Source organism: Huiozyma naganishii, chromosome 1 (genome assembly GCF_000348985.1).
Source record: "Huiozyma naganishii CBS 8797 chromosome 1, complete genome".
NCBI classification, from domain to species: Eukaryota; Fungi; Ascomycota; class Saccharomycetes; order Saccharomycetales; family Saccharomycetaceae; genus Huiozyma; species Huiozyma naganishii.
The window spans coordinates 936008-958078 of NC_035922.1; the positions used below are offsets into that span (position 1 = coordinate 936008).

The 22071-nt window shown below is 44.0% G+C and overlaps 10 protein-coding genes across 10 annotated transcripts in view; 1 reads left to right on the top strand and 9 right to left on the bottom strand.

Annotated features, from left to right (window-relative positions):
• APL2 (Apl2p) overlaps nt 1-1258 on the bottom strand; it is a gene marked incomplete at both ends in the record, with an annotated part of 2151 nt that extends 893 nt beyond the window's left edge. Inside the window, one exon of the mRNA XM_022610551.1 lies at nt 1-1258. This exon is cut by the window's left edge and continues 893 nt beyond it. Within this exon, the coding sequence (XP_022462526.1) occupies nt 1-1258 (1258 nt within the window).
• A 311-nt stretch (nt 1259-1569) lies between these two features.
• Nucleotides 1570-3939, bottom strand: OCT1 (metalloendopeptidase; the record flags this gene model as incomplete). The annotated part of the gene is made up of 1 exon (XM_022610563.1): nt 1570-3939. The coding sequence occupies one exon, from the start codon at nt 3937-3939 to the stop codon at nt 1570-1572; it is 2370 nt and encodes a 789-aa protein (XP_022462527.1).
• A 291-nt stretch (nt 3940-4230) lies between these two features.
• Nucleotides 4231-5511, bottom strand: RCI50 (Rci50p; the record flags this gene model as incomplete). The annotated part of the gene is made up of 1 exon (XM_022610574.1): nt 4231-5511. One exon carries the CDS (start codon nt 5509-5511, stop codon nt 4231-4233), a length of 1281 nt encoding a protein of 426 aa, XP_022462528.1.
• A 284-nt stretch (nt 5512-5795) lies between these two features.
• On the bottom strand, nt 5796-7070 carry RMA1 (putative tetrahydrofolate synthase; the record flags this gene model as incomplete). Its single annotated transcript, XM_022610585.1, has 1 exon — nt 5796-7070. The coding sequence occupies one exon, from the start codon at nt 7068-7070 to the stop codon at nt 5796-5798; it is 1275 nt and encodes a 424-aa protein (XP_022462529.1).
• A 435-nt stretch (nt 7071-7505) lies between these two features.
• Nucleotides 7506-8222, bottom strand: SHE2 (She2p; the record flags this gene model as incomplete). The annotated part of the gene is made up of 1 exon (XM_022610596.1): nt 7506-8222. One exon carries the CDS (start codon nt 8220-8222, stop codon nt 7506-7508), a length of 717 nt encoding a protein of 238 aa, XP_022462530.1.
• A 476-nt stretch (nt 8223-8698) lies between these two features.
• On the bottom strand, nt 8699-12454 carry MYO3 (myosin 3; the record flags this gene model as incomplete). The annotated part of the gene is made up of 1 exon (XM_022610607.1): nt 8699-12454. One exon carries the CDS (start codon nt 12452-12454, stop codon nt 8699-8701), a length of 3756 nt encoding a protein of 1251 aa, XP_022462531.1.
• A 378-nt stretch (nt 12455-12832) lies between these two features.
• On the bottom strand, nt 12833-14875 carry KNAG0A06250 (uncharacterized protein; the record flags this gene model as incomplete). Its single annotated transcript, XM_022610618.1, has 1 exon — nt 12833-14875. The coding sequence occupies one exon, from the start codon at nt 14873-14875 to the stop codon at nt 12833-12835; it is 2043 nt and encodes a 680-aa protein (XP_022462532.1).
• Nucleotides 14876-16074: 1199 nt separating this feature from the next.
• Nucleotides 16075-16965, bottom strand: KNAG0A06260 (phosphoglycerate mutase family protein; the record flags this gene model as incomplete). Its single annotated transcript, XM_022610629.1, has 1 exon — nt 16075-16965. One exon carries the CDS (start codon nt 16963-16965, stop codon nt 16075-16077), a length of 891 nt encoding a protein of 296 aa, XP_022462533.1.
• Nucleotides 16966-17158: 193 nt separating this feature from the next.
• On the bottom strand, nt 17159-18028 carry KNAG0A06270 (uncharacterized protein; the record flags this gene model as incomplete). Its single annotated transcript, XM_022610640.1, has 1 exon — nt 17159-18028. The coding sequence occupies one exon, from the start codon at nt 18026-18028 to the stop codon at nt 17159-17161; it is 870 nt and encodes a 289-aa protein (XP_022462534.1).
• Nucleotides 18029-19986: 1958 nt separating this feature from the next.
• On the top strand, nt 19987-21699 carry PGM1 (phosphoglucomutase PGM1; the record flags this gene model as incomplete). Its single annotated transcript, XM_022610651.1, has 1 exon — nt 19987-21699. One exon carries the CDS (start codon nt 19987-19989, stop codon nt 21697-21699), a length of 1713 nt encoding a protein of 570 aa, XP_022462535.1.
• Between the last annotated feature and the right edge of the window lie 372 nt (nt 21700-22071).

A 22071-nucleotide genomic window follows, 5' to 3' on the forward strand; every position in this document is an offset into this window, starting at 1 on the left:
GAAGGTCTCCGCACAGTACATCCAGCACCTTTTGAATAAAAACAGGATCCGAATATTTTATGCCTAGCTGAGCCAACCCTTGGATTGCCCGCGTCACGAACTCCGGTTCAAATTCCATGGCGTATTCCTTCAGCTCGTTTAACAATAGGGTGCATTGTTTAATATTTGATGGGTCGACTAACCGAACCAGGATACTCAATTTTTCTATTTTAACGTACAATGGGTCATTGAACTTCACGTAGAAGATCCTTAGTTCCTTCGTCAAAAGTTCAGGGTATTTTTCGAGAACGATCCTGATATTCTTCAATGCCACATACTGAATCTCGTGCGGTGTTGACATTAGCGATACTAAAGCCGATGTGATTTTCTTACCTAATAGAGAATTGACGTTGAAAAGGGATGGGTCCAGCATAGGTGCATTCTTTAGTATGACCTTGATAGTTGCTAGCACAACAGCTGGGTTGACGTGCTGTAAATGCGCCGTGACTCTATCGATAATGTCTTTTGCCTCAATGCTGTCTCTAGCGTTATATTCGGATAGTGCACCAAGAATAGTTATCCTAGCCCATTCCGTGCATTCGTTTAATACGGATAAGAATTGGGAAACATGTGTCTGCGTCAGCTTGACCAGATCAACAACAGACGGGTCGATCGCATTGATCTCTGTTAGCGAGGCAATGGCATTGGCGATCACCATCGGATTTTGGTCATCTAGTCCGTGAACCAGGTCTTCCAACACGCCCAGTTCTATGCATAGGTCCCTGTTCAATTGAAATAGCTTGGCAACACATATAACGGCCGTTTTCCGCACATAAGGATTGTCGTCTTGTAACGTCCGGCGTAAGGGGACCTCGATATATTCTAATATCTTGTCCACCCTAATCATGGACATGGTTCTGATGGCCATGCACCTGATCAGTGGGTTGGGATCCTGTGCATCCGTAATAAATGTATTAACCGCTAGGATACATAGCTCTGGATGTGTTTCTGCATAGTTCATCACGTATAAATACACCAACTTTTTCTGCTCGATATCATTAGTTGCTATATTCTTCAAAACGTCCGGAAACAAACTGGAAACATCCTTCGCCAACGTCATCTGCTGTATGGTTTTTTTGATTGCATCTTTACGAGTCTGCGGATAAGGAGAAACCAATCCTGTTCTCAATTCAGCCAGCTCACCTTTGTTTGATATTGTAGGTGCAACCCTAATAGAGTTTTTCAGAAACTTTTTGATTTTTTTATCCAACGGCGGCATGCTCAATTATATTAGCCTTCAACTAACGGTAAGTTGGCACCACAATCCACAACGATTGGAACACAGCTCTCAATACTCTACGCCCTCTCAGTTCCACTCGTAATACGTGCGAATCGCAAGTTGTTCATCTCATTTTTGATGTGTTTTTTTTCTCTATATTTTTTCTCTAATTTTGTTCTATCACGTGATGTGGAGGTTTAAAGCAGAGAAGGATGTCCAACCTCTTCGGTAACTGACAAGACAGTCCATGCTGTGCAACCTTCTGAACTATATACATGTACTCGTTGATATCTTACTTTTTAAAAAAAAAACTATATATTATCAGCCTGTGCAATGTACTCCATCGCTTTTGTGTCGCCCTTCTTTAACATGGGCTGGTCTAAAACGTCCGCTATACACTCCCAGGGGTCTCTTAGACCACCCCACTTCAACACGGCGTTCTTGAAATTTTCACCGCCGGTCCTGCTGAACGGGTCGTTCACAAATAGACAATCCCATATCTTTGCAGCAATTGCTCTGTCCAAAAGGTAACTGTAGTAGGTGGCTCCGTAGCCAAACAAATGGCCAAACTTACCACACCAGTTCGTTTGATCGTCGACAAGGACTTCCAGGTTCCGTTCCAGATCATGGTATAGCTCCACCACGTCCAAATCTCTTACGTGGAAAATGATGTTGTTGTCGTAGAGCCTTTGATCTAACATTGCCATCTTGGCCTGCGCAAAAGTCTCGCAGTTTTGCAAATACCTAGTGCTGTTCAACTCCTCTGCCAATAGGTCTTCAGGAACTTTCTCTTTAGTGATATAATGTCTCCCAATACCCTTCAACACCCTTGGGTCTCTCGCGAAATGTTCCATTATAATGCTCGGTAACTCAACGAAATCAGTGGTGCATCTTGTCCCGCTAATATTTTGCAGCTTTGTCTGGCCCAACATGGAGTGCATGGCGTGGCCCATTTCATGGAATAACGTTTCGATCTCACTCAGTTGAAGAAGGCATAGTTCGTTATCGCTGGTCCGGGCGAAATTACAAACTAACGATATTATTGGTAACTGAAACTTCTCCCCCCGCGAATTGACGCCCGATTGTAAGATAGAAGGATCGTTCTCTTCCGCGTACAGCTCTCTGGAACAACAAACGGTAAAATGAGCCGGACTTGATGTTTTAGCCTTGCGCTCAAATAGATCACAGTATACCACACCAATGATGTTGTTGTTTTCGGTTTTGACATTCACCCTTCGGACCTCTGAGCTCCAAGTCTCTCCTGGTATGGAGGCAACCACCTCCAAAGAGATTCCGTAAATGCTTTTGAATAAGTTGGACAAACCTTCAAGGACGGAACCTAGTGTAAAGTATGCGTTTATGGGTTCGTGATTTGTTAGTTGATTTTTAGCCTTCCGTGTCTGTTGACTCTTCGCTACATAATAATCACGGTCCCATGGCCGTACAGTCTCCAATATTTCCTTTTCTGAGTTTGCTTCTGGGAGCCCCAAATCGTTAAGTTTCATATTGGCTAACAATTTCAATTCCTCTGCGGCCATCGGTTTTGTGTGTTCCATCAATCTGGTAATGAAATTTAAAACGTTCTCTGGCGATTTGGCCATTTTACCCTGGAGCTGATACACAGCAAACCCAACTTTACCCATTATATTGGACAGTACAGAACGCATTTTGACCATGTGGGTCAATCTGTTGATTTGTTTATCAGGACAACTATGAAGTGCCGTCCATACTGCTTTCCGAGCGTTCTCGTTCTTACAAGATCTCAATATTATGTAAGGTGCCGTTCCATATGCTGGTACTTTATAATGTGTTCCACGTACAGTGGTTGTTAGTTGACGTAAAAGAATCGGACTTACCCCACTGTTATCAAGCTCCTCTGAAGCAATCTCTATAAACTCAGAACGCAGCCAGTTTGTGTTGTTGATGAAATCTTGACCCACAAGACTTATATCTTGGGACATTTCAATAAATCTGTCCCTCGTGTCTGTGCTCATATAGATTCCTGACTTCTCAAAATCTTCCAAAAGTATCTTGCCAACCTTCAACTCCTCTTGTGTCAGCTTAGAAACTATTTCTTTCGTCGATAAAACTTGTTTCAGCGTATTACACAGGTTGACATCTGTATTCAAAATATTCATAAACTCAAACATCTCTTCATGGCATTCCTGCGCAACAGATATATATGCTTCACTAGGATGGGCCGACCTAATGAACTCACACAAATCGATGACTCTACAAAGAGTGTCACTTAATTGATCCAACCTGACAATAAACTTCAGTAGTCCATCAGGCGTCTTATCTGTTCTCAAGGTCTCCACCAAACTATTAGCTATTGATAAAGATCTCTTCGTAAATTGTTTCAGTCCTTTGGGACTATGCAAATAAGGGTTGTTGAACAGTCCGGTTTTTGGTGCAGTTGCGCCGCCGCCCAGCTTTGAAAATAATAAATTGGTCATTGTTCCACTATGAGCTACCTCCCCGTTCCTTCTGTTTATCGATTCCCAGTATAGTCCATCATCAAAAGCTCTTGCAAGATTCACTGGTGTTGGCTTCCGTGAACTTGTCGCATCTATCAAGGTTCGTGACGTTTGTGTTAAATTCCTCCGAGTTGATACCAGACCGATACTTCGGGATACCAAACTCGCCGAGGAGTGTTTCTGTGCCACAAGGGTAACCCTCATAATGTGTGTGTGTTGTGTGAATGTTGGCAACTTCCAACACCAGAACCAGCCTTTCTTATCAAATATCTGCGCGTAGTTGTGACATTTTATACCACATCTTTCTATGATGCAATTCTAGACTTTTTTCAATGACATAATTTATAAGATATTGGCAGTTCGACGTTCAAAGAGGGAGCGGTTCGAAAGTGGTTGCAGACAGTTGCAATTCTAAAGGAATATATAGATTGTTTCTTGTGGACTTTGAATATATATATGTACACGTATGCTGTCGGTGAGGATAATGTTACAGTATTAAACGCCCTCCCTTATCCTAGACAACTCTCTGTCGGCTTCAAAACACAAATCTTGGAAACCGATCTCTGTGGCCATGGTTTTGGCCTCATTTAGTAGCATCTTTGCTTCCATGGGATTTCCCCTGTGCAGTTTAATAACACCTAGGCCGTATAATGACAGCGTAATGGCTTGTAGGGTCTCTGGTTCAACATTTCTGGATGCAATGACTGCTTTTTCGGTTCGACCAGCGCCGGCAATGACATTTTCGTAATATCTTGTTGCCATACTCATAAAGTTATCATGGTTATTTTGTAGTAATAAAATGGCGTCAGGATCACCTCCCTGTTTTTTCAATGTGTACAATGCGTTTTCCATTTTTTCGGATTTCAAGTATAGCAAAGAGCCAAGATTTGCCTGGGATAGCAGAATCTTGCCAGGTGACACATTTCCCAGCACCATCCATCCAACAGTAACCAATTTGGATGATAATGCTTCTTCGATGTCATTTGCCTTTAGACAAAGTTCGGTGTGTAAGTCTCTCGTGGCAAAAAACTCCTCTTTGAAAGGTTCAAGGATGTGTCGATATCGTTTCATATCAGGGATATCCCTCTTCGTTCTCAATTTAGCAATATTATCTGTATTTGTTACCAATTCCTTCAGTTGAGGATCTTTTTTGAAGATCTCATCCTGAACTAAATCCAGATGGTACTGCAAATATCGTGGAGCAGCAGAAGAGGGTTCCTTCGTGCAACCCTCTTGATTTTCAAAAACTTTTACAATGCAGCTTAGATCTCTCTTTATGAGTTCCCCACGTTTTTGTTCGGATTCTACCGTGTTCTGTTTCAATGCAGTGTCGATTCGCTTCAAAATGTCAAAGTATACGGTGTTAGCCCTCTGTTTCAAATTCAACTTTTCGTACATTTCAGCAATTTTGATCTCAATTCCAGTGTACCCATCGGAAAGCGGGTCCATTTCTAACCTCTTACATTCTTCGAGAGCATCTATGAAAAACCTTAATCCAGTCTCGTAATCCTGAAATTTCCTCTCTTGCCATAATCCATTTCTTAACAATTTAGCGACAGATTTCGGAAACGGATTATGTGGATAGTAGTACCACCAAAGACTGTACCCAACGAGAGAGAGAGCGGCTAACTGTGCATATGGAACATATTTCTTTGGAACCGTAAAGGCCGGGAACGCTGCCTTCAACGGTTTTCCTCTTCCATCAAATGCAAGACTCGGTGTCTTTACCAACCGTTTGGCAGCAGGTCTATTGAACTTTAATAGAAACTTCAACATAGAATCGTTGGCCCTCTTTTTTGCTTATAGATTGTGTCTTGATAATCTTGTGATGCATCTGTGACTTTGTGCTATACCCTCTTCTCCGCCTTTTAACCTTAAATGGCAAAAAAACGAAGGGACAATAGAAAATGATCTTACTCGAGTGGTTGCGCTATACCAAGAACTCAAGGGCAATAGAGACATGGAGGTGATTGTCATGGCATTATAATGACGTATGTATGTGATCCAAATAAATGTAATATGTAATTTGCGGTTTGTATTTTTAGTATTGTGGTTGCCTATCACTGCATGTTGGAGTTGTGCATAGCAAGTAATTGTCCGCAGAGGTATAAGGATCCGCATACGACTACCGGCTGCTCACTGGTGTCATCGGCTAGTTGTATTAGCAGTTTATGGACGTCAGGTTGTACTTTAACGTTTTCCGTATACTTTTCCCGGATAAACTGCGCCAATCCTTCCGGATCATTAGCACGGACCCATGGCATGCCATCGACAGCACCAAATTTTGTCACCACAACCGTGTCATTTTTCCGTAGCAATGGGTCTAATAATGGGTCCAGCTTTTTACCTGCAGTTACAGCCATGACAAATGTTACAGGACGGTCCTGGTACCTTAGTTTGATGAATTTGGCCAGTTCCACTGCGGCGCTCCCATTATGCGCACCATCCATTAGTATTGGAATTGTCTTTCCATGAGAGTAGCAGAAATCCAGCTCCTGTAACCTCCCGGGCCAAACGATGCTTTGCAATCCTTTTAAGAGATCGTGTTTCTCTAAAGATATGACACTGATTTGCTGTAAGTGGTCCAAGATCCCCAATGCAACTCGGAGATTGCAAATTTGGTACTCTCCGTTAAGTGGCAGCTGCGTTATTAACACGTCTCCCCCATGACGAAGTCGCGATATTTTTCGTTGTACAACTCGAATTGGTAATACAAAAACGTCCCGACCCACCTTAGCACATTGCTCCTTAACCACCTCAAAAACGCTCGAATCGTTACTCCCATCGACGACTGTGTACTTAGTCCCCTCTGTCACTATTCCTGCCTTTTCGCGTGCTATTTGCGGCAGTGTGTTTCCTAAAAAAGATTCGTGGTCGAGGCCAATCTTTGTGATTCCACAAGCAAGTTTTCTTCTCCCAGGAATCACATTAGTAGCATCTAGTCTCCCACCCAGCCCAACTTCCAAGACACACCAATTACACTCTCTTTTCTTGAAATACGACAGGGCCAGACATGTCAGCAATTCGAATTCTGAACATTGTATGGCGTTTGCCTTGTTAACACCATCCAGAGATGCCTTTAGTGTATTAAATTCCAACAATGGTATTGGCACGTTGTTAACCGTTATTGAATCTGTCACATGAATAAGGTGCGGGGTGGTGAACCTGCCGACGGTATTCCCAGCTTTTTGGCAATGCAGTAATGCAGACAGGTAACTGCAAACGGACCCCTTCCCGTTGGTCCCTGCGATATGCAATACAGACAGCGAGTCCTGGGGGTTACCCAAGTGTGATAGCAGCTTGCTGATCCTCGAAAGACCCAGTTCAATAGACATGCGGTGTTGAGGATTGTACTTTATTCAGTCTACTAAACGTCTATATTGCGTGACAGCCAAATGGAAAAAAGAGAGAGCAAACAGTTGTAGCAGCAAACAAAAAAAAAAAAGATGCCCTTGTTCGTACACGTATTTATAATATCCCAATTGTCAAGTCACTGTACTCTTGATCTACAGTCAAGTGATGGTGGAAATTGTATGCTCCATCGATCACTTTTTTCAACGTAGGTGTCAAGTTCGAGAAAATTATTCGCATAAAAAATTGCCTCAACATTTGATGTTCTCGATGGGCGTCACAGCAACGTAGATCTCTAGGAAGCTGTCAGGAAAAGGCACACGTGTCAGCGTGTCTATCTCTATGTATATATGTGTGTGTGCGTGGGTATGTCTTTTTTCTGTGATTGTGGCAGGGGATAACTGATGCTCACAGCAGATCTACTTCCTCTTGCCGAACTTTTCGTGCCAATCGTTAGACGCTTTGAGCAGCTCAGATTCTAGTGCAGATATTTTATCTCTCAGGACCGAATCCCACGCACCTGCCAATTCATTGTATTGCTGCTCGTCCTCTACGACGATAACCTCTTGTAAGAAAATATTGTCAGTGTTTACCTCCTGCTCTACTCCGTCGTCCTGCTCCGCACACTTCAATGCAAACGTAATCACCTCCAGTCTCAGCAGGATATCAGTTTGCCCAAGGGACTCCAGCATCCACTGTGTGTATTTGACAAAATGATTGTACGCATCCTCGATTGTTAGAATACAACTCTCCTCCAAAGTCAAATCAAAGTTCAGGGTCTTGGAAATTATCTCCCGCTGTAACGACTGGGTGAAAAAGAAGTTCAGGAGGTCCATCACTTCCAAAGCCTTTATAAAGAAGCTGCCAACCGGTATCACGCTCTGGGTCAAGCTGGTGCCAATCTTAACTTCGTTGAACAAGCTTTGTTTGTACTGTAGTAACGTATCGTTGAAAAATCTCAGTTTCTTGACAAACTTGATGATCGTGGTTCTCTCGTACTTAAGAACACCGACTCGACGCAGATGGCCAATAAATTTGTTGAGAACATGAATGTTACCCGATAGATAGTTTGAAAACGTACCAATGGCTCGTTCTAAGGTAAGAGCGATGTCTTCATTTATAACTAAGTCCGCCATGTCAGTTGTACTGGTATTATTTTGAAAAAAAATTGTGTGTTACCTCTACACAATTGATCAAGCCTGGAGATACGTAAGATCCAATGATCTGTTAACTCTAAAGGTTTCTGTTACACTCTTTCTGTTCACATTTTGGTGTTTACTTTCCTCAGATCGCGTTTTTCCTTTTTTTTTTTTTTCGTTCTTCTCACAACAAAACAACCGACTAGATGGTAAGCACCGTGCGCACTATGCAACATTTCCATCTGTTGACAGCCAGTGCAATGTTCCTCGCTTTCGCGATACTTAATAAAGAGTTCCCAATTTATGGTATACTACGTTAGATCTTAGCGATAATATACTGTAAATATTCACTTATACATTCATTTTTTTTCTCTCTCTTCCCATTTTCTTACCGTACCTGGCTCATCTACAAGTACATCCGTCAGTTATTACCAGCTTCAACAGTAAAACAAGGGTTTGTTTTCAATCCGAAATTACCAATCATCATCTTCGTCATCCTCTTGAGCAGCCTCTTCATCACTCTCAGATCTCATCTTGTTCGCTCTGGCAGCAAGTGCAGACGCCAGCCCATCGCTGAAGCTTGGCTGAGCAGTCGCGGGTTGCGCAATTGCCGGCTCACTGACAGCAGGTTGAGCTACAGCTGCTGCCGGGGTTGGTGATGGTGTGACGGTGCCACCTCTCGACCCCGTGTGTTCAACCATATACGCTGTTGGGACCCAACCTTGTCTAGATCCATCGAGCGTCTTACCTAACGACCACCCGCTTGCTTCTTGTCTGGTCACGTAGACAACGTCACCTTTCTTTAGTGGTAGTTCAGATGGAGCACCTGAGCCGGGGAAGTCGTATGCAGCTTCAAACATTGGTTCTGATGGTTTTGCAGCGGGAGGTGGTGGAGGTGGGGGGGGTGGGATCGATCCGCCCTGGTTAGCATTAGCTTTTACAGGGGTCGGAGCGACAGCCGGTGTTGGCTGCGGGTGCTTCTGTTGCTGTGGTACTGGTGGTTGTGGGGCAGGTTTTTTAGTATTAGTGCTGCGACTTTGGGGCTGTGGTGGCTGAGGTCTATGCGCAGTGGATGGTGTCCTCGCCGGTACTCCGCCATTGGGGTGGTATGCAGCTTGCGCAGCAACAGCAGCTAATGATTGGCCCTGGGCACCTGGTGGGGGAGGCGCAGGTTTTTTCGAGGTGGTTCTGGGAACTGGGGCAGCAGGCCTTGATTGGTGCGCAACAGGGGCAGACGCTCCAGACGCACTTGGGTCTAGCGTGGCTTTTCTACTGTTTGAGCTACGCACAGGTCCAGCTGAATATACGCCCGGTTTACCCTTTGGCTTCTTGTGCTGCTTGGAGCCAGGGGAGTGTCCCTTACGCACGTAGATGGTGCTTGATTTGTAGATGTCACCGTATTTGGGGGCAGTTTCGCTAACGGTACTCCTCACAAGGTGGCGCTTCCCAGGCTTCTTTTGATATTCAATAGTAGTACCACACTTGATATGGATGTTGTTGTTTTGTTTTTTCAAGTGTGTAACCAGCTCAGTCTTGAAGTCGGTACAAATGAAGGGGTCAGGTTGTTGAGAGTTGGCCAGAACAACGCCAATCCATCCATCTTGCAAATTTGACATATTCAGTTGCTTGATCGTCTTGATATCTATAACATACTCAGCAGCGTAGTTCATGGAGTTTTGAAGCATAGCCTGTGCAACAATGTAAAACTTTGTTGGAGTAACGATGAAAGTCTTCGGTAACCTCTGTGCAGACCTACCAAATTTCGAGTGCAAAGCTTCACCAGTAAAAGAAAAGACAACCCTTTCTTTGATCCCCGCTTGTCTTTTGATATAGGAACCCTTGGTTTTTGATTCGTTACAGGAGAGGTAATCACCCATAAAAGCCCTATAGCCCAATAACGACATTGTTCTTCTCTCCTTCTGTCCGCCTAACAGTGACGAACCGTAGTCCCGCAACTTTTCATACTTGTTACCATCCTTTTTCTCTCTGATAATCCTTTGAATTCTAATTGCGGCATCAATTCTTCTTTGTAAGAATCTTCTCCATGCACGTTGGATCCTTGCGGCCATGTTATGCCAGTATCTATCCCTCATGTGCTCCAGAGCAAATAGGGTTTCTGGCGTTTTGATAAAAACGGAAGTTGTACCGAGCTGGTACTCCTTTTGCGGAATAGCTGTATCAATTAAGATATGTTTAACAGCATCCAATGTTTCGCCCTGCCATGTATAATCACCAGCATACGAACAGTGAGGCGACAACAAATAGAAACGCTCCACAAATTTATCGAAAGTTTGTCTGTACGCAAACCCAGCTCTTCTGATCCTAACATTTTCTTGTAAACCCAAGTACTTGACCTGATGCAAGACTCGATGGTTGTCATAGTCAGTAGGAGATTTTGTTTCATTGGGTTTGATCGTTCTGATGTAAGATGGTTCCGCTTTCGACAAAGTTTCAACCAGTTCATTTGCACTTTTGATGATTTTGTCACCGGCAGTAGGAGGTCTTTTTTTGGAGTCCTTATCAATTTCCGCTGGGAAGATCGTGTGAATAAATGGGTTTTGAGTTGTACCCATCAGTTCGATCAAGTCCTTTTGCAGCTGATCTTTATTTTTATCAGTTATACCGTTGATATCGTACGTGACGTCACCAGCGTAATGTTTGATCACAAATTTGTTCTGTCTCAACTCAAAATATGGGTTTGTACTAAACAGATTCAGACGCTGAGCAAACGCTTGATCTGCTGCATTGGAGTCTGCATGTGCCGTTGCTACCGAATCGTTCATTGCAGCAAATATACCGGGTGGTCTTTTTGCTTCAATCAAATCACAAACAACCTTGTTGTCGAAATACTTGATAGGTGTCCATTCAATCTGTTCTTTTTCGTAGGTTTCCTGTTCTTGTTTCAACGTTAGTTGGATGAAGATTTGCTGCAACTTCTCATTCACGTAGTTGATACATATTTGTTCGAACGAGTTGTGTTCAAAAATCTCGAACCCATAAATATCCAAAATACCAATAGACTTGTCAGCACCTGGGTATGCCTGCAAAGAAACGTTGACTCTATCAACAATCCAATCAAATAGATTGTTATAGATAGCTTTCGCCAATGCATCTCTGACTGCGGTGGCCTGTACAACATTCAATGGGACATGGTAAATAGATCCTCTTCTCATACCATGGTTCGTTTCCATAGTCCTTTCCACTAGAGATTGGGTCAACAATGCAGCATCAATCTGCAGCAAATAAGCGACAAAGTCTGTCACCGATGTATCTCTAACTGCTGCACTACCCTCTTCATTTTCAGCAAAGGTGATATTACCAATCCACAAGATCGACGACAGAACCCTGAAAATTTGATCTTGTTCCTCCTGGGACAACCCAATAATTTGCATGGCCTTCAAAGTTTCGCCGAATTCTTTGACGTCGTCCATATTGTCCACCGACGTACAGCCAGATGCCGATGTGTAAATGTACTGCTCTGGTTTCTGGACACCAAACGTTTGCCTATAGGCATCCGATGCGCCCTTTGTAAATTGGTAGAAAATGTGAAAGTTTCTTTCATTCTTAATCTGACTAACAACTCTTTGCTTTTCTAGCAGGTAATTGGTGATATTACCGGCACATGGTTCGAATTGTGAGTTAAACTTGATTTCCAAATATTTCCCATGTCTAGAAGAATTGTTGTTCCTCAAAGTCTTGGCACAGCCAAATGCCTCTAGCAATGGATTGGTGGCCAAAACCATATCTTTGATCTTCCCGATTGACTCAGAATGAGAGGTGGAGGCAGCTGCAATATACTGCATGATTCGCTTGGCAGCTTCTGTCTTACCAGCACCAGACTCACCCGATATGATAACACATTGATTGGTGTTATAGGATTTCATGTTATAATACATCGCTTCTGCAATCGCAAAAACATGGGGAGGCACCTCCAGTCTGTTCTTCCCTCTATAACTTTCGAGGACGGCTGCTGTGTATATTCCGAGATCACGGAAAGGATTGACACTGATCAGCACATGTCCAATATAGGTATAAATAGAACCGTTCAAAAACCTTTTCTTCAAGTTATCGTTGATAGATTCATCGGAAATCGTAGACAGCAAAGTTAAGTCAGACACACCGACCTCTTTTTTCTTGGTAGCGTCAAAAGTGGCCTTTTTGATCTTAGCAGATCTCTTTTCTGGCGCTTGACTAGTTTTCTTACGGGCACCTCTTTTTATCAGTGCCATCTTCGGTCAGGTCGCTTGTACTACTTACTCCCACTTCGAAAGACACCGGCAACCTGGTATGGACTCCTATGTAATACTGCTTGAGGCTTTAATACATTTTTCCGAAATTACGACAAATCATTTTTGACGGTTTTTATACTCTGGTAGTTGGAACGTCGCACTTCTTGGCAACGCAAAAACTGAAGAATGAAGAGTAACTTGATCACTTTTTTTGCTAGCTGCTAAGTATTTGGTATATGATATGGTATACTCCAGTTAAACAACTGCTTTAATTTTGAATTAAAGGATTTTCTTTATCTATAAAAAGCCGTCTTAGATATGATAAGTATGTAAAAGAATGTTCGTACTGTGATTTGGTTTTATTTCTATGGGTTGTCATCAATGTTTTCCCTTAGTACGTTCATAGCGTAGTCTATTCTGTTCTTTTTCCGTCTCAGAGTCAAAACTGATGAATTCATGCAGTCCCTTCCCTGCTGGAACCATCGGTAAGACAGGAACCTTTTTCTCTACCTCAACTTCTAGCAGTACTGGCCCAGTGGTGGATAAGAATTTCTCCAACGCGCCATCCAACTGATCGTGCTCGCTCACTTTAATGCCCTCGATACCCATCGCTTCTGCCAGTTTCATGAAGTTTGGATTTAGTTGATGCGTGTGGGAGTAGCGATGTTCGTAGAATAGAGATTGCCATTGCGTAACCATACCTTGTTCCTCGTTGTTCAAAAGAAGGATTTTGACTGGGGTTCCCGCTTGGACAGCAGAACTCAATTCAGTTAAGGACATGTTGAAGGATGCATCACCGTCGATATCAATGACAAGCGCATCTGGCTTGGCCACTTGTGCACCGATCGCAGAAGGTAAACCGTACCCCATGGTACCGAGACCACCAGATGTTATGAAAGTTCTTGGATGTTTCCAGGTCCAGTACTGCGCAGCCCACATCTGGTGCTGCCCAACACCTGTCGTAACAATCACCTCTCTACCGGAGGCGTTAGCTAGTTTAGTATAACTTTGTATATCACAGTTTGTTGGCTTTATCTTTGAATCTGGAGTATCCTTCATGTAATCATAGCTATGTTTCAACTTCCACTCATCTATCTTTGTTAACCACTCCTCTCTTTCCCTTACAGCCGGTATCAATGGGAGTAGTTCTTTCAAATTAGCTCCGGCATCGCCTTCAACTGCGACATCAACCTTAACAATCTTATTTATATTCTTGGCCGAAATGTCAAAATGAATGATACCCCCCCTGTTCTCGAGGGCAGCTTTCTTAGCCTCCGGTGCAAATTTGACCAGGTTGCCGGTCACACGGTCGTCGAATCTTGTCCCGATGGCGATAATCAAATCAGCATTCTGTATGGACAAATTCGCTACTGCGCTACCATGCATACCCAGCATATCTAGTGACTTGGGATCCTCCTGATCAAAGGCTCCGAGTCCCTGAATAGTAGTGGTCACTGGAATTTGTGCTCTGTCGCTCAGAGTTTTCAGCAATTTAGGTCCTTCTGGGTTATTCAAAATACCACCGCCAACGTAGAGGACGGGTTTCTTGGCTATGTTGATCAACTTTGCAGCCTTTTCAATCCTCTCCTTGGTGAATGCGTCATGCATATCACCAACTAGATTCTTCAAGGTTGAGGTAGGTAGAGTACTCTCCACCGGTATTGGGTTTCTTAGTATAGCAGCTGTCACATCCTTGGGTAGATCAACGAGCACCGGCCCTGGTCTACCGGACATGGCGATATCGAACGCCTCGTTTATTCTTTTTGGCATTTCAGCAACGTTTTTAACCATTATATTCCATTTGGTGCAAGATCTCGATATCCCCAAAACATCTGCTTCCTGGAAGGCGTCCGTACCAATCGCGCTCGTTGGTACTTGCCCTGTGAAAACAACCATTGGTATCCCGTCTGCCAGCGCATCCGCCATGGGGGTAACGACATTCGTGGCACCCGGACCCGAAGTCACCAAAACCACACCGGGTTTCCCAGACGCCCTGGCGTAACCTTCAGCCATATGGCCTGCGCCTTGTTCATGTTTGGGTAAAACAAATTTGAAAGCGGAACTCTCGTGAATGGCATCGTAGACAGGTAAGATGGCACCCCCTGGGTAGCCGAATACAGTGTCGACGTTATTTCTAATCATCATCTCATGAAATATTTGACCACCAGTCATTCCGATTAAGGAACTGTCCAACTTCGGGTTTGAAATGCCCCATGTGGTTTTCAACTTTGAAGGTGGCTCAATATCAAAACTAGCCGATGGCTCTGGTCTCGCACGGGAGGATGCCTGCCCCAAATTTGAGGCGATGGCGCTATATGGGCGCATACGAAGCAGCGCTGCATTGGAAATGTTGTTTCTAGTCAGTTTCGTGAAACTTGTCTTCGGAACAGTGTTCCTCAATTTCACAGTATTTCTGAGCATTTCTCAGTGTTGTAACTTTGAGTAAAGTGATCTGGGTGATTGATTGTGCAAGAAAAGAAGGTGGCCTACAATTTTTCTTTTCTGGTACCGTTGCCTATCTCAAGCGGTTTATATAATCAGATCTCAACATGCCTACAAAACGGTCGATATCGTAAAGAGAGTTTCGGTGTGTAATTATTTTAGATGAGAGTGCGCAAAAACCAAGACGACGCTTGACGATGACAATGGTTATAAGGTGGGTTTCTCCTCTGATTTGCGATAACGGCCCAGATGCTCTACCGGAAGATCTGTGTACGGCGGTACTCAATATGCGACCTCCGAAAATGGAAGCCCATCGCGTCGTACATTAAACTCCGCCACTTTCTTTTTTTTTGTTGACTCATATTCACTTTTCTTTTTTGGTGAAGAATTTTGAAGATAACAACGGCAACGTTAAAGGTCAGATGAGCATGTGTTAACTGAGTCAGCTTTTCTCCAGTACTGCGGATTTCAAAAGACAAATTTGGAAGGTAAGATTTTTGTCCTCAATGAAGTGTGCTGCTGTTGGTCACCAGGTTGACAAAGATAGCTACCATTTTTAGCAGGTGTGGAAGTTGATAGGATGGTCACCACATGAACTGCTCTTGACGCTACAACGGGGGACGGCCATCAGTATATTCTAAAAAACAACGTAGCCCCAGATATATCGTTATACTCTGAATGTTCGACGTGCGTAACCTTTGTGCGGACGGGGAGTAGTCTTGTGGATGTTTCATTATTTTACACCGTACTCTCCGAGTTTATTTTTAAACGTTCTTAAATTAACGGATGCAAAGGGCCTTGTATCTTTCAGTGGAGGCTTACTCGTCACGAAATTTCTCAAAGAGAGTAGCTGTAAAATAGATAAAGACAACGGGCGAATGCAACTGTAAGATTGATGGCTCAGACATTTGTACATCAGGTTTATAGATACTACGAGAAATCATACTGGGAAAGGGAAAGATCGAGTGACTAAATGTCTCTTTCCAATATGACACCACAATGACCCGTGTGTGAAGATATTAGAGCTTTTTTTTCATCCATGCGTGATTCTTCTACACCTCAGAGTCGTCTCGTTGAAGTTTACTACAGCAAAAAAAAGGAATAATACTCTCAGTTTTAAAACATTTCTATAATATTACCATCACGGTACATACGCTATATTGAAACCTCACCCCTCATCAACGCTTTGTTATTTCTACCACTGCACAGACAACTTGCGCAGTTCCTAACCACCATATCATAGGGTGTTTCAGGTTTCGTAAAGAGGACTCTATCACACGAGAATGGCACGTTATCGAGATGAACTTATCAGTGGGGGAGACAGTTTCGAATACTTGTGTTAGCCCATCATGGATACGTTTATCCAGTTCTTCCTTCGATTCGGCTTGTGTGGGTGACCACAATTGATCCTTTTCGGGGTAATCTGGTTCGTATTCCCAGTGAACAGAAGTTCCAGACTTCATTTTGCAGTCCTGATACTCGCTCACAGAAACTGAATGGTCCACTCTTTCGTTACAAGGGTGGGTATTCAGGTCTTCTCTTAGATTTTCGAATATTTTAACGTTTACGGTGTTGTTTTCGGGCAACAATTCCTTGTGCTCTTGGAATACATGTGTCCAGGAGCTAGTAAAGGTTTCGAGACATCTCCTCATGGGTGAACTAAAACATTTGTGTGGGAGAATCTGTAGGCTGTCAACCATGGGTAGCAGCGTAGATAATCCAGTGTTCTTTACTTCTTCTTGGCCAACAGGTGTCAACTTCGAATCTAGCCATTCGCCGTGCTCGTCGCCGTTCAAATAACACCATTTAGAGTTCCAGGATTCTCTTCCGTAACGTGCAATGGCGGCATTGTGGTAACCTTGACCATGTCGGGCCAAGATGATTAGTTTATATTGGTGAGATTCCGTGTCCCTTGGAATAGACTTGTACAGTTCCTTCCAATTACGATGATTTATAAGTCCCAAATGATCGTGGTATCTCGCATCAATTTCGCCGGAATCCTCAGTTGCGTACCCTGAAAAAAATCCTGGCAACGCTTTGAATTCCAATCTACTCTCAAATATCGTCATTGCGGTCTTGTGGATGTGGGATGTACCTCAATTTTTCTACTGGATTCCAAGTTTATCCACTGGCAGACTTTGAAGCATGTTGAACTTTTTTTTTCGTTTTTTTAAACTTTTTCGAAGTTCTCCCTTTTACGTAATTGTCTCTGTGTCTGTGCACGTTCTATAAATACTATGCTACAGCTGTGGGGATGGGCCACTACTTCTCTATTTCGGTTACAAGACACACAATTTTCCCCGTGTCCAAATTGTTGATCGCTGGATGCTTCATATTACGTAGAATGCTCCCAATAACACCGGAGTGGCACGTAATCGAAATGAACTTATCCTCCGTTGACAGCTGATTGAATATCTCTCTTAACCCTTCATGTATCCTCTCATCTATCTCTTTGTCAGTTTCTCGACGGTCTGGTAACCACAGTTGATCCTCCTCGGGGTAGTTCTCGGTGTAGTCCCATTGGATAGTGTGGCCAGAGTCGGTCTGAAAGTCTTGATACTCGCCTACTGTGATAGAGTGATTTACCCTCTTATCGCAGGTATGCTCCCCCAACTTTTCCCGGATATTTTCGATGACTACGTTTGTTACCGAACAATCTTGTAGTGTTAGTGTATTGCAATGGTTGTGGAACACGTTGGTCCATGATCCAATGAATGTTTCCAAACATCTTCTCATTGGTGAGCAGAAAAACTTATGAGGCAGAAATCCGAGTTCATTAATCATGGGTAATAGGACATTCTTCCCTACCTGTTTGACCTGTGTGTACCCAAGTGGAGTCAGTTTCGAATCGACCCACTCGCCAAACTCATCACCATTCAAAAGAGACCAATACTCATTCCAGCGTGGTTCCCCGTACCTAAGGATAGCCGCATTGTGGTAGCCTTGTCCATGCCGGGCAATCACGAGGAGTTTGTAGTGGTGGGTGCCAGTATCCTGTGGTATCGACTCGTACAGTTCTTTCCAAGCTGAATGGTTAACAAGCTTCAAATGGTCTTCCTCCGAAGAATCTATACCGGGAAATCCTAGCTCTGGGTATGCCGAAAAGTACCCTGGTAAAGCTTTAAAGGCCATATGGCCAGTTATGTAAGAACGTAAGCTTAAAGCGTCTTAGCAGATCTCGCCCGGGAATTTTGGAGAGATTTGAGGATTGGCGTCTCTTGATCGAATGTCTTTTTTTCTCTTAGAACAATACACCCACATAATGGTCTTTAGGCGTGAAGATCAACCAAGAATACAGGAACGAACTTGTGTGGCAATTGAACGTCCCACTCTTGTTCTCGCGATACTGGGAAGATGCTACGTCTCTGCTTGCCCTTGTTTGGTGGAAATTAAGTCATGTTCAACATATTGGGGGCACAATCTTGCCGTAAAAGCTATAACAACCTTTTAACCATTTGATAATATCGGCGCAAGCTTATTCCAGGGTATGAGTTAACTGAGTACCCTAACACTGCTGTAGTACCGATGCTCATATCTTTTTTTCTTGATAAATACGCAGTAGTTTTGGGAGAGAGAGGGTTTGGTATTGTTTTTCATTTTAACACAAGCGGTTATTTTTCTTCTGTTACAAGGAGTATACTTAGTTTAGTGTCACAAAAGCCTGGCGATATCAGTTCAGTACCTCACTAGCAGTTAAAACGCTCTAACCTTCAAGAAAAAATGTTCTCCAGATTGAAAGCGTTCATCGTCATACATCACGCCAAATTAGTAGGATTGACCACTCCAATTGGCGCCAATAAATCGTTTGATGTTGATTTAGAGTTGGGAAAAGTTCAAGAAACGTTACATTTGAGAGACCCAGAGGAGAGCTTTGCATACGATAGCTACTACAGTGACTGGCTACCGCAGCTACGCCCAAAGAAGCCAGCTGTCTTGGTATCAATACCGCACACCGAGAAACAAATAGACTCGCCTAACCGCGCTGCTCACAACGTATATGAGTCCAAACTTGAGACACTTACGTACGTTTGAGCAAAACCCCAGCCTGCACTTGAATATGCCAGGTCATCTCTGAGCGGCATTTTTGATACAGGGAAATAACGATACAATGATTCTATATTTACATAAGATTCGACATAACACAATGTTTTATACAACCGGTGGCACCTTTGTTCTTACACCATCTCTACACAGATACGCATACCGTTCAGTTATCTGGTGTGAAGTAACCAGCGTATGTCCCCCAACACTATTCATGCAAAAATATGATCTCGGAGCCTTGTGGGCCGAGACATGTTATTGTGTTGGGTTATACCACTGTAATAACGCGCATCCAAACGCGCAAGGTGTATTGTTTTGTAATGGACGACACTGGTCCGAGCATTTGAACTGTGCCCCACTGCCACTTGGTGGCGGTTAATTGATCCCTGTCTACCCAGCACAACACTACAAATAATCTCTCCCAGAATGCAAGAACAACAAGAAATACTAGTGACCCACCTTCCGTTGCAACACCCTCGTATGTATCTCTAGAATATTCTAATATATAAGTTGCGGATAGTTCCCCTTGTATTCCACACCTCCCCCCACCCCCTCTCCTTACTTACCCCTCATTACCTTACCCCACTTGAATCTGGTAAATCTGACAAAGGGAACATTAGTGGAAGTTAGCAACAGAAGAAGCAGCAGCCAAAACTTCAACAACTTCAGCAGAACCAGCCGCAGCAGCAGAAACCTCCTTACTTTCCTCGAATCTCCACAGAACAATAAGCACACGCCTGCTTTCAGACAGTTCCATCCCCTTAAAATCCCCAAAAGGCAGAAGCAGAAAAAAATCACTACATTTTTTTCACCTCCGGGACTTTCACAGCAAGAAATACAGTAACAGCAGTAAAAGAAGAAGGACCTCGAGAAATCTTCCAAAAGAAGGGAGGTAAAAAAAGAAAAAACACAGTCAGATATAAAAGCCCCACGGATCGTTCTGATTCCAGTGAATTTTGAAAAGAATACAACAGATACATCTTTTCTGTAATTTCCATTTAGACAGGGATACTCAACTATTGTACACAGCAAATTAGACGTAACACAATATGGGTCAATTCGAGGTACAGACTATTCCAACCAAGCCATACCAGGACCAGAAGCCCGGCACTTCCGGTCTGAGGAAGAAGACCGCCGTTTTTATGAAGGAGCCACACTACACGGAGAATTTCATCCAGGCAATCTTGGAAGCAATTCCAGAAGGTTGCAAAGATGCTACGCTCGTGATTGGTGGTGACGGTCGTTTCTACAACGACGTAGTCATTAACAAGATCGCTGCCATTTCTGCTGCTAACGGTGTCCGCAAGCTGGTCATTGGCCAAAACGGGCTGCTTTCAACGCCAGCCACCTCTTACATCATCAGGTCTTACAAGGATAAAGCCACAGGTGGTATCATTCTGACTGCTTCACACAACCCTGGTGGTCCAGAAAATGACATGGGTATCAAGTACAACCTGGCCAACGGTGGCCCTGCACCAGAGTCCGTGACGAACGCCATGTGGGAGATCTCCAAGAAGTTGACCTCCTACAAGATCATTAAGGATTTCCCAACTTTGGACTTGTCCAAGATCGGGAACGATCAGAAATACGGCCCACTTTTGGTCGATATCATCGACACTACGAAGGAGTATGTCGAGTTCTTGAAGACGATCTTCGATTTCCCATTGATTAAGGCGTTCATCACAAAGCAACGCGAGACCAACAACTGGAAGTTGCTATTTGACTCGCTGAACGGGATCACTGGCCCCTACGGTAAGGCCATCTTCGTCGACGAGTTTGGTCTACCAGCTGAGGAGGCCCTACAGAACTGGCACCCACAGCCGGATTTCGGTGGTCTGCACCCAGATCCAAACTTGACTTACGCCAAGACTCTTGTCGAAAGGGTCGACCGTGAGAAGATCCAATTCGGTGCTGCCTCGGACGGTGACGGTGACAGAAACATGATCTACGGTGCCGGTCCAGCGTTCGTCTCCCCGGGGGACTCCGTCGCCATCATCGCTGAATACGCCGCGGAGATCCCATACTTCGCCAAGCAGGGCATCTACGGGCTAGCAAGGTCCTTCCCTACGTCAAATGCGATTGACCTTGTTGCCCAGAAGCACGGCCTAAAATGTTACGAGGTTCCCACAGGTTGGAAGTTTTTCTGTGCCTTGTTCGACGCAAAGAAACTGTCCATCTGCGGTGAGGAATCATTCGGTACCGGGTCCAACCATATAAGAGAGAAGGACGGTTTATGGGCCGTCGTTGCCTGGTTGAACGTGCTGGCTCTGTACAACAAACACAACCCAGAGAAGGATGCTTCCATCAAGACTGTCCAGGAGGAGTTCTGGCACAAGTATGGTCGTGTCTTCTTCACGCGTTACGATTATGAACATGTATCTTCTGAGGATGCAGCCAAGGTCGTCAACCAACTGGAAGGTTACATCGCCAAACCCGATTTTGTGGGGAGTGCCTTCGCTGGCGACAAATCGGTAACGGTTACGGAAGCAGGTGACTTCTCGTACACGGACCTGGACGGCTCCGTTTCGAGCCACCAGGGTCTGTACGTCAAGTTATCCAACGGTGCGAGATTTGTGCTAAGACTGTCCGGTACTGGTTCCTCAGGTGCCACGATCAGACTGTACATTGAAAACTACACCGATGACAAATCAAAGTATGGTTTGGAACCGGAAGAGTTCCTAAAGCCAACCATCACCTCGGTCTTGAAATTCTTGAACTTCAAAGAATCGATCGGCACAGACGAGCCTACAGTCCGTACATGATTTTCGATGAAGGAGCAACGAACAGCGAGACGTTTAGAAGTATCCTCCCCGTCCTCCTTATGTAAATTTACATAGAGTATGCAAAAAAAAACGAATATGTGTTAATGTATCATTAATGGTCACAACAATCAGCGAAGCGCGGCATTTTTCCCTTGGCATCCTCCCTATATCTGTCATCGTTGTTGTTGTTGTTCTCTCAGTTTCTTCCAGTTGTTGCTGAGTTTCCTAAACTGGCCGGTCGAATATATCACTACGGACGTGTCCTTCCGGTTTTTTACTAAGTGACAACATGTGAAGTGTATTACTGGCGGGTTAAGAAGGGGTAGGTGCAATAGTTGGCCTCCCTCTCCCGTTCATTATTTCTCTCTCCTT